General features: G+C 35.3%; 1 protein-coding gene across 4 annotated transcripts in view; it reads right to left on the bottom strand.

Moving 5' to 3' along the window:
- HACE1 (HECT domain and ankyrin repeat containing E3 ubiquitin protein ligase 1) overlaps nt 1-12,358 on the bottom strand; it is a 91,994-nt gene that overhangs the window by 36,076 nt on the left and 43,560 nt on the right. For all 4 annotated transcript variants that reach the window (XM_061207685.1, XM_061207686.1, XM_061207687.1 and 1 more), the window contains 2 exons: nt 10,683-10,833; nt 4,465-4,799 (listed from right to left, as the gene is read on the bottom strand). In XM_061207685.1, the coding sequence (XP_061063668.1) occupies nt 4,465-4,799; nt 10,683-10,833 (486 nt within the window). The remainder of the gene's footprint in view (nt 1-4,464; nt 4,800-10,682; nt 10,834-12,358) is intronic.

The following is a 12,358-nucleotide window of genomic DNA, read 5'->3' as shown; positions in this document are numbered from 1 at the left end:
TATCAGAAAAGGAAATAATAAGCATGTAGCGTAAGCCCAGATAACTGGGTTTTCTCTACTCTGTAATGCAAGTGCCTGACTTAAGGTTTGATTGGTGAAGTATCCACTTCAAAGATGGCTATCTCGAATAAACACAATGCCAGGCCCACAACTAGATAAAGAGCCAGGATGCCTCCCACTGAGGCTCCTTTGTTTCAGAGATCTTGGTTAATTTTGATAACTGACCATTTGGGCTACTTGTTTTTTTCTCTTCTCATGCTTTATACTCCCACTCTTACGTTTACATTCACCAACAGTGAGCCCTCAAAAACCTAGTCCCCTGCCCTCGACCCCAGGCTTGTGTGTGCTCTTTCCCTCTTTCTCTCTCCCTCCCCCCACTCCCCCATGATGACCTCGCTGTGTGGCCCCAGGTGTGCCATGTAATTTCCAGATCCTGTAAGTAAAAAAAACTTTTTTCCCCCGAAGTTTTCAATGGTTATTGCTGAAGGACATCGTGTAATCATACTAAGAATCACAAGGGCCAGTCCAGCCACAACACTGGTTATTGATAGGCGGAGACTGGCACACAAAACAATTGGCATACTCAGCAGGATTGCATGATTGCCCTGCAGTAAACCAAGAGCAACGCCCTTTAGCTGCAGCTTGCTTACTACCACCTAACTCAGGTAAGTAACATCATCTGGGAAAGGAGCACCACTTGCTGGGGATCTGCCTTGCAGCAATGTGCTTTTGTGTACTGCCTCTGTCATGTGTTGCCTGAGACACAAAACCCAAAAGGTCACAGCTGCCAACAATCTCCTCAGAACACTATGATCAAGGCCATATATGGTCTAATGAGACGATGAGACCACTAATTATACAGGCCTTGAATGACTATTAATGTGTGTGAGGATCCTCTTCGCCTCAAGGCCAAGGAGAGCTAAGGAGAGTGAATTGGACAGCAAGGCTATTACCGCAACCCAAGGAAAGGCTCTGGGCTAAAGGCACGAGAAGATTCCCGTAGGTGAGGAGGGGAGACCTCTGTCTGTAACCACGGTGTCAGTATGTTGTGCCTAGACTAAGTGTCCTAACCTAGCAGAGTAAAATAGCCTCACAATGGAAACCAATGGCACCACCTGAGGGAAAATACACCAGAGGCCTATGGTCTGTGTCACCACTTCACTCACTACCGTCACTCTTTGTCCACTAACCCAATGGGATATCGGGTCCAATCCCTGGTATAACGCTACTAAAAAATGAAGCACCAGTGCCTCCTAAGAACACTGAGGAGGTACACCGGCTCTTTGATAAACGCAAAACCCCTTGGTCGCTTCCTGGGCGTTATTCAATGCTATGCATACTAACATGCCAAGAATTTGATATTAGTGGGTTGGCCAAAAACTTCGTTCGGTTAATGAATACGTTGTTCAATAACATTCTTGGTGAAAATGAAAAATGTGTCTTTTATTGTTACTTAAAACCGAACAAACTTTTTGGCCAACCCAATACATTCCAAAAGCCTGGGGGCTTTTCCCAAAGAGCCTGAGTATCTGGTGCTAATAGAGGCCGACCACAATCCTGGAGTATTCTCTTGGGACACCTGGAAAGGAAAGCAGCCACCTACAAAGGGGCTCACAGTGACATCATCTAGAATTTTCCAGTAACAACACATAAGATTAAGGTAACAGGAAAAAAACAAGAAGTAGAAACTGAGTTCAAAAACCACTCCTTACCTGATATTCAAACCCTTCTCAAAGATTTTATGCAACAGGAGGAGGAAAAGGGAGCAGACTACTGCAGGTTTTCTTGTTTGTTTAGAATGAGCTCTAAATTGTTGCGACCACCAAAATGCATCAACTGGTCAGTATCTCTAAAGACCCTAAAACCCATAACTTTCTTAAAGATCCATCTGGACTACAAGCTTGTTTCCTCCAAGAGATCACAGATGCTGAGCCCCTTTCTGCTTTCCCCTGAACGGGGCAGAACTAAGAAAAACGCCTCACAAGGCATCCCTGCCACCAAGGCAAAAGCTGACAGGCTTAGCAAGCCCTCTAAGTGAGGAAAAAAAATGGATATGAGAAGGCAAAAGCACCCAGAGCCACCAATATTCATACCAGGGCACCTCCTCTCCTCACTTGGATATTTAATGCCGGGCACCATGCCGACTCTTCCATACTGCTAAGGCTCACTGTGAATGGAAAACATTACGATGAGGCCCATCTCCTGCTGTGCAAAACTGGCATGGTCCAATGGGTTTATCATTTCCATGACCATAGTGACCCAAGTGACCCCCTCTTCATTTCCAACCCTGGAGAAGCCCCATTTGACCCTGAGTCCAGGGAATTATTTTTACAGGACACTCCCCCTAATTACAGGTTGGCCCTACTACATTTTATTGGGACTGCCAAAACCATCCAAAAGGCACTAAAAATCCTAGGAGGAAACTTACATTCTTTCTCTGTCCCTTAAGATGTAAGTCTTACCATGTTTTTGAAATACAAATACCCTAGGAGGTAACTAAAACTCTGCCCACAATCACCTGAGCTTGAAGGAAAAAGAGAAAGGGAAAGAGGCCTTTTAAAATATAAACTGTTGTAAAACCTCTTACCCAAAATCTAGTCCACACCCTCCTTAAGATAACTTGTCAAAGACAAATACAAATCTTAAAAGTCTTCTCCACAAATATTTGTAAAAAGCTTTAACCACTGGAGCAGGTAACCTTAACTTGTTCCATCTGCCAGACACAATTTGGACTCAAAGGTAGTCTATAAACTAGTAAGCTGTATATTGTTGTACCTGATCCACAGCTAAAATTTTGGAACGGAAGCTACAGGGTCTCTGTGTCTGGCTGCATGTTTATGTATGTCTATACAGATGTATGTTATATGCAAGTGATTTTTTTTTTCTCTCTACCTCTGGATGGTATTGCCAAAATTAATTTGTAAAAGAGCTGTATTTAATTGGTTTAAAAATAAATACTATGAATTAAGTATTCCTAAAACTCAGTAATAAAGAAACTAACCCTAACGTTTTTCAAGTTCATGTGATCTGGGATAATCTTCTGTAAGTAAAAGGTAGTTTAAACTTGTTGGTTTAATTTAAAAAGGCATATCTCAGATTTATCAACATTAGCTATAATGCAGACATGCAGCTTTTATTCTACTTGGGTTTACAATTCAAATAAGTTCATATTATCTAGGTTACACAATTTGTCAGCAAGAAAAATAGCTTGGGATGACGGCCAATTTTGTCTAATGCCTAATGAGACTTTCATGAGTAATCTAAACATAATTGTTAAGAACAAGTGATTTAAACAGATGTAAGTGGAGTAAGAGTTTAGGTGAACTTTTCAGCAATAGCTATGTTTTATGGTATGTCTACTTAAAAAGAGTTTCCCAAATCTCTTTGGTAACTTAAAAACTTCAGAGTTTTGCTAAGTTAAATTAAATGATGGAAAATTTACTGAATATCTAGGTCATTTCCAAATAAGGTAAGATATTGAAACATTAATTACTGAACATAGGTGTATCCACTTTTGGCTTTCTATTACAGAGGAACTAATGATAAACTTGGTTCTCTTAGTAAACATGTCATACCACACTGAAAAATTATACTATAAGGAAGCACTCTTGTGGATATCAGATTCTAGTCCTGTTAACTGTCTTTGAGGTTTTCTTTTTCTACCTGTAAACTGGACTGGATGCTGAATTTTCATTTCCTCCAATATCTAGCTACAATTCTCCAAATTAATGTTTCCAATTTTTCTCCCACCCTTCTCACTCGGCATCACTGAGAACTAAAGCTGCTCCTTTTCCAAATCCATACAATATAAAGTAGGACAACTTGATGTAAAATTCAGAGAAACAAAAACAGCAGCTCATATATGGACAATCTTTGTGCCTCTTGCTATATGGGCCACTCAGATAAATCACCAGATACATTCAGACTGCAAACCAGGAAAATCTAGCAGATTGCCTCCACTTTATCCACTTCAAAGAGGCATCCGCTTCAAAGATGGCTATCTCGAATAAACACAATGCCAGGCCCACAACTAGATAAAGACCCACCCCTCCATCTCCAAGCTCCTTTGTTTTAGAGATCTTGGTTGATTTCAATAACTGACCATTTGAGCCACTTGTGTTTTCTCTTCTCATGCTTCAAATTCCCGCTCTCATGTTTTAAATTCACCAATAAAGAGTGAGCTTTCAAAACCCTAGGCCTCTACCTTCAACTCCAATAAAAAAGAGAACCCCAGGCCCTCGAGCTTTCTTTCTACTGGCAACCTTGCTGTGTGGCCCCAGGTGTGTCATGTAATTTCCACGTCCTGTAAGTAATAAACCTTTTTTCTTTTTTTCAAAGTTTCCTGATGGTTATTGCTGAAGGGTGTCTTGCAATCATAATAAGAACCACAAGGGCTGCTCCAGCCACAACATTGGTTATCGATAGGCAGAGATCAGCACACAAAACAAGCAGAAACCTTCTTACCCTGGAGGCATCTGACAAGAACAGCACATGTAAAAAGCTTGAATGACAGCACTTAGCCGGTTAGCTGTCATAGAAATAACATCCTGACAGTCTGCACTGGCTTCCTGTTTCCCTCCAAGAGCATCTGGTTTAGATTCCCCTGTGCCAGTGGATAGATTTTCATAGCTCCCAGGTCCTGGAGGTTCAAATGCAGGAATGGAAGTACCATCTTGATCTTGGCCTTTTTGTTTCAGTAAAATAGAAGTGATATCCGTTGAGTCCTTTTTGTTTTTCATTAATTCTGTAGCTATTAAAACTAGCCATTCATCTAATGAGTGCCAAAGCAATTCAAGAGGCTAAGAAAAAAAGAAAAGTGTTTTTTTAAAACATCATTCTTAAACTGCAGGATAAAAAACCCACTCAAATATTATAGAAGAGAATATTTACTCTATCTCCCAAGTTTATATGTCAGCAATGCCTAAAGGTAAGTAACAAAAACATAAACCTCATATAAATGACAATTTCTTCATTTATAGCAAAAACTTAATTTGCATTTATTTATTCCTTAGAATAAAAAAAGGAAAATTAAACTCTAACAAAAAAAAGTATAAGCAATATTTCTTCTTTCAAAATTTTTCAAATATTTAGTTTTAAACCATACATTACTTTTATGAATACAATCCCCCTAACCTTTACTGTATTAATGTGTCAACTATTTTTAATTATGTTGTTTTTCAATTAAAAAAATGAGAATTCATAAAGAGATTAATAAACTTAGTTTACTGCACTCTTTTCTTTACATGGAATCTCTGAGATTTTGGAAATTTATGACGAGAAACTTTAAAATATGACGTGATATTTACATGCACACACACACACACACACACACACACATATACAGGCATACCCAACCACACACAATCCATCTCTAATAACTAGAAACTATCAAATATTGGCTAGCAAATCCATAATTCAAAGTAAAGGTTAACAGCTTAATAAAAAAGGAACAGATAGGAGTAAACAGTTTCTTATTTCTATACTATTTAAAATATTCCTTTTGAGAATAATGAGATGTCTTTTGTAAATTAACAGCAAACGAAATTTTATCTTGAAAATATTATGTGATCGCAAATGCTATAACAGGACTAAGTACTAGCGAAAAATGAAATACATATATCATCTCTAGTAAACAGTAGTTTTTAACACAAGGAGAAATATAAACGCCCAACCACTATTAAAAGACATGCTACTGGGGATCTAATGTACAGCATCATCACTATAGTTATCAATACTGTATTGTACACTTGAAAGTTGCTCTGAGAGTAAAGCTTTAATGTTCTCACCACAGCAACAGCAACAAAGTGGTAATTATGTGAGGTGAAGGATGTGTTACCTAACCTTACTGTACTAAACATTTTGCAAAATATACTTGTATCAAATCATCACACTGTATATACCTTAAAGTTACTCAACCCTATGTAACAGTTACAGCTCAGTAAAGCTGGGGGGGAAAAAAGACCTGCTAGAGCATTTTTTAATCCCAAATAAAGATGAACAGTGGAGGCACAGGGGAGCAGGGGGGATAGTGGTTTAATGGTCTCCCATTCCTACACTATTCTAAATATTCCTATTGAGAGTGATAAATTGTCTTTCTACAAATGAATATAAAAGTTAATCTTACTTTTTGATTCTTATATGATCACAGAACGCTACAAACTAGACCACGTGCTTCTGAAAGACCCACCCTAAATATTTCAACTAAAAGAAATAACCTTACTTTTAAAGACCACTATGTAAAGAGATTATACAACCATATTTGGAACTTTAGGAAATGTTTAAATAACCTGTTCTGCCAAGCAATTCTTTACAATTATTATCTAATAAATCCCCCTGCTGTTATCGTCAGCCTTTCTTCAGATTTCCAGAACACTCTCTATTTGAGAATAATCTACTTATTGAATTTGCAAACAATTAAATCACCCCTAAGTCTTCACTTAAAAATTAAACCAAAAAGCAAGAAGGAAAAAACCCTACCACCATCAACAAAAAACCAGTTTACTCATTCAACAAATATTTAGTTAGTACAGCCTAGGTAAACAGGTAAGCAAAGTGAGAAACTAATTTCTGAGAAGCCCTTTCTGAGGTTGACATGAACACCCTTCTCCTGCACAAAGAAGGCTTTTCCACGGTTAGTCACAGCAGCTGGATACCTAACTTCTTAAAGGGTCCCTGGACTGCTTAAAAGAAGGGCAAGAAGCACCAGCTGCCATCAACACTGACATGGTACCTTCACTGAAAATGTCTTAATTTTAATCATGATCCAAGTTTGGGTCTATAGTCTCTCTTCATGAGAAAAACATTAAACCCTGCTATAAAAGATGAAAAGAACTTCTTATGTCAGCAAAACTATTTAGCTTTACATCAAACAATGAACTTCCAAAAAAGAAAGAACAGGTGGTGATGAAAAACTGCTCGAAACAAAAGGAAAAAAGGAATCATTGGCCTCTAAGTGAGAAGAACTAAAACCCAGAAAATCCCCACACTAGATAGAGATGAAGGCTAAGGCTGGAAGTGGCACCTGCTCCTCATGTGCATGAGAGCGCTGAGCCTGAACTACAACCACCCTATTCTCAAACACTGACAACCTGCAAAAATTAGAGGTGAATTCTGAGTAATTCCAGAAATAATATCCAAAAAAAGCCAGATCTGTGTAAAAATGATAGTGACAATAAAGATACCGAGAAAAGCTACAAAGAGTTTTCAATAAAGTAGCACAGCAAAGAATTAAAAGAGAATGAGGGAAAAAAAGAAGCAGTAAATCATCTTGGGCTTTTCTTTAGTTTTCTCTTTTTCCCACTGTTTATTTCTTCACTCACACATGCACTAAAACTAAATCCCAACCTTAAAGCATTTTTACCTAGGGAGTTGTCCCTTTGAAGACTTGTTCAGAAAATTCATTCCTCAATAACAAAAAGAATACTGTGAAAATAACTTTAATTTCTAACTGTAGTAGCAGTCACAGACAGAAAAGGTTAAAATAAATTTTAAAAATTAAAAATAAACAATTGCAAACCATATCTATGAGGCTTTTTATACTCATACATAATAATGATAAAAAACATCAATACAAAGTACCGTACATATTAACTGTTACAGAAAAATGAGTCAATGACTATGGAAAATATTAGGCTTCTTGGCACTATGAAAATATTACTTCATTTCATATTATTGAGTGATCTTCACCACAGAATTATATTCTACCTATAACAACGATTTGACAAGCATACATGATTTTCAAAACATTTCAAGTTAACAAGTCAAAGCTATAATATATAATCCCAGACTTGTTGGACAATTTAAAAAATTTCAAGATCCATGTGCCAGATGAGATACAAATTTGACAGGAAAGCATTACTAACTTAAACTTATTAATAGCATCTTGAAATTCTGTTAATTGGACTGTTCTCAACTCCATAATGTCAAATGCCACAATCCAAAAGATAAGATCTTAAAGTTAAAAGTTTCTCAATCTTTCTTGGCTTCCAAATTTCCAATTATAATTCTATGAAACCGTTAATAGTCACAGCTTACTACTCACAAAAAAAGAGCATATCAAGATTCAAGAAGCCTAAACTCTCTTCCCCATGCTCACCCTACTTCTATAACCAGAACTACTTTCTCCTTCAGATGTTCCAAAGTTCACAAGGCTCTAGATAAAAATCTCTTAACACTGAAAGAAGGGCTAAGTGTTAAGATTAACTGAAAGGACTTCTAAGATAAATCAGAAAACTAATAACAGGATGTTAAACAAACCTACTACAAACACATGGCCTATAAACCCACTCATTCTTAATGGAAAACCCATTAGCTAAACCCAACAATAAAGTGACACAGTAACTAGTTAATGAAATAGAAAGTAGGGATCATTTGCTACCTTAGACAAAATGTGGTAAAAATTAAAATGGTATTTCCAATCTAAAATTGCAGCAACTCACCAGATGGTTCAGATTTTTACAACTTCAATCATCCCAAAATGAAAAGAAGACCTTAAATACATGAATGACAGTGTAGTTTCTATTTTTATCCTTGTACGTGGGAGGGCAGATCATTTTGCCATCCTCCAAAGAGTCCACATTTAATTCATAAAATTAGATAGAAAGAGATTAATCAGTTCCTTAAGAGTCACACTTGTTAATGTTTTAAAAAACTGGCTGGGTTTGTAACAAAAATGTTTTACCAAAGTGAAAGGTCAAAATTTAAGAGAAAATAAGTGCTCAGAGACAAAGGCAGTTGTCAATGATACAGGAAAAAAAAAAAAAAAAAAACCTTAAAAAGAGAAATAAAGATACTAACAAATGAAATAAAAGAGAAGGAAAGAACTTTATATATTATATATATCATTGATATAGAACAATGAAAACAAAGAGTCTGGATTCCATAAAAGAAAAGCTAAAAGAAAAGCAATAATACCCTTTTCTACTCTGTTTTATCTGTACTGACTGGCTAGATAGAAAAATAACATTTAAATCAAGCACTAAACGCCTATAAAGAGGTTACTTAGCACATAAGTATTTTCTGATATCATTAGCAAGAGGTGGCAAATTGAAATTTTAACAAAAAAAAGAAAAATATAATATATACTCAATTTGTCAATAGTGACCATATCTATACCTGGTTTGATTTTCATTCGTCATTACAGATGAGCATAAGGACAAGTAGAAAAATCAATCAGGGGAAGATTCAGTAACTAACTGCATGAGTCATATTAGAACACATTAAGAACAACTTCCTGTAATATGAATGTTTGAGCAGTGAAACTCACTTAAAACAGCACTAACAAAACAGAGGATCAATAATTCAAATTCAAATTTTACAAAGACAGGAAGCTATTAAAGGAAGTGGTACGTTGAAAAGCTAAAATCTGAATTACAAGAAGATGCATAACTTCCTTCTTCCAGGAGATGGCACAATAGGGGAAAAAAAAGACACACATACACACACACACACACACACACACACACACACACACACACTCGCGCACGCGACTGCGGGGGGGAGGGAGAAGCATGCACATGTGTGGCTGAACAATGCACCAATGTAACAAAAAAAAGAGCCTGAAGCAGACGAACAGATGCACAGAAACTGATACACACCTATTCTAAAAGGTTATCATACCTATTCCAGGTATTAAAGAATTGACTAGTGTCAAAATGCTTGCAAACCATTTATTTGTGTCTGCCAAAAACTTGCCATGTAAGAACAGAATCATTTAGCATACATCATTAATTTAATTTTATATAACTTCAAATTTTATAGATAAGTAAAGCTGTCAATCACAACTAGTTTCTGAGGATGTGGCACATAAAAACATTTATATCACCTTTTGGATAGACAACCTATATTTATACCCAAAAGATTGTTTAAAGAAATATAATTTTTCATGAACCCAAAAGCTAATTTTATACTATGAAAAGCTCTCCAGATAAATTACCTTTAAAAAAATAACATGAAAACAATTATTAAATTACACATTTGTCCAAAATCTGAGTTATTTGAAAATATAATGCCATAAAAAAGCATTAACAATAGCAATTATAGTCATGTACATTTTGCTTACTTCACAAAATTGTAATTTGACATGGTTACACTGCCTTGGAAAACTTTCTTCCAAGGATTCCATTCATAAATGTGCTTGTAAAGAAGCAGCAGCTGAAGCAATACAAAATACATTAAGAAAATACCTCAATGTTTCTTCCTTGAAGTTACCCAAGGAATTGTTAATAAACCCAATAAATGAAAGTAAACTTATTTTAAAAAAACATACACGGACACACACATAACACAAACGATAATAAAACCTCAATAAAAACTGGATGTCTTCTTTCTTTCTGAATAAAAAATATTTTTTAAAAATCGTGATGGCTGCATTTAGGACCTATAATCCAATTTAAAAAAGTAGATTTAATTATATTTAAACATTAAATACCTTTACCCTTAGAATAAAACACTACTGAAATTAAAATTTTACTTGTAAGAAAAACATAGAAAGCTCACCAAATGAGACTTGCTGCTGATTAGACAGAGATGAAAGGAGAAAGGTCTTAGTTTACAAAGTGTCAATCACTGGTATAAACCAAATTTACATCCTGTTTATGAGGTTTCCAATTAATGAATGTATGCTTTGTCAAATTCATCTCTTTTACATCTATCTTCCTAACAACATCATATACTTTTCTGACCTTGAACACCTGGCTTCTTGGAGTTTTATTCCCATTGTAGCCCATATCGATTCCATTACTGGGAGAGGATGGACCAATTCGAAAGACATGACAAAATATCCTCACAATCCTTAAAAGGCTCTTCATTTGAGCATCATAATTACTAGATATGCTGAAAATAAAAATTAAAATATGAACAGATTAGATGGAATAAAACAAATTACATCTTAAAATACTTATTTTAAAACATTTTCATTACATTTACCATCTGTTTCATAATTTAACGAGTAAAATTTCTTTCCTGTCATGATATGGGATGGAATGTTTTGTTTACCAGGAAGTTAGCAAATGTACATTATTTGGATTGCATGTGAATGATTTATTTACTTTTAAGTAACTAGAATATAACCAATGATCAAAGCATAAAATATGAAGAAAATCACCAGTATAGAACAGTATATTTATAAATTAAACTAATTCTTTAGAACTCTGAGAACATTTCACTGACAACCAATAGTAGGTATGTTGATTATGACCTTAGGCCAACCCACAACTGAATTGTAGAGGCTGAACTCTACTATTCTATCCATAACCCCATTTTCCCTAACCCATCCCAGAATAGTAACCAATTGTTCACATACAGAACATGTACAAATTGAATAATCTTAAAGTTACTATCTGTATCAAGGTGGTTCTCCATATAAAGGGTTGTCTTATGACTGTATATAAATAAGGGAAATACATTCTACTATGAAAAAGACTGATCCAATTAATACTAAACTGTATTAAATATAATATAAACTTTCTTTGACTAATCAAAAAGCCCTTCAAAATCCCAGTGCCTGGGGATTGTTCATCATCATCATGAATATCAATCATTACTCTTCCACAGAGAAACTGTAGGAGTTAGGGTAAATAGGTATTGAATCTAATGACAGATCTTAAAAAAAAACTTGTTGTTTTTCAGGGGTGGTTTTATTTTGAAACCTCCAACATCAGTTACCTTGTATTACAATGGTTACACAAAAGCAGAGTAAAGAGTTGCATGACATTTGGGCAGAATGATATGACTGCCTTTGCATAAGTTTAATCATCAAAGCTTACTCTATCTTCCTCAGTTCATTAAAATCTTCCTCTATGGTATTTTTAGGTATCCTCTAACATGAAAAACAATAATGATTAGTTATGTGGAAATAGCAAATGCCTATTCTAAGTATTCGGATTTGATAAGTGAAAAATCAGAGAGTATTTTCTCTTCTGGTGACAACTGAACCAAAATTTCCTGACATTTTTACTTCAACATTCATGTTGTTCTCTCATTCTAAAAATTATTAAATTGTTAAAAACAATACATAAAAATTAGCTATCAGTTACAAATGTTAGTAAAATACAATAGCTATTGCTATCCATACTGTATTTGACTGGGATAGCTACAACACATTAGCAAAACTTTTTCTTTGTTCTACTAACTTTGAGTCAAATGTGTATAGAATCATTAGTTTAACTCGCACTGATTTTTACACATTTGCCTTTACAAAGTTGTTTTTAATTCTATATCATAAGATTGTTGAGACTGACAAAAGAGAAATGCAGTACGGTTGAAACTATTTCCTTCTTTTATTGTGTTGAAGCTATTGGAAAAGTTAACTCCAATGACTCTCAAATTCTTCTATGAGAAAGATGTGAATTTAATTTTC

Source organism: Eubalaena glacialis, chromosome 12 (genome assembly GCF_028564815.1).
Source record: "Eubalaena glacialis isolate mEubGla1 chromosome 12, mEubGla1.1.hap2.+ XY, whole genome shotgun sequence".
Classification (NCBI taxonomy): domain Eukaryota; kingdom Metazoa; phylum Chordata; class Mammalia; order Artiodactyla; family Balaenidae; genus Eubalaena; species Eubalaena glacialis.
This window is presented reverse-complemented; position numbering and strand designations above follow the sequence as displayed.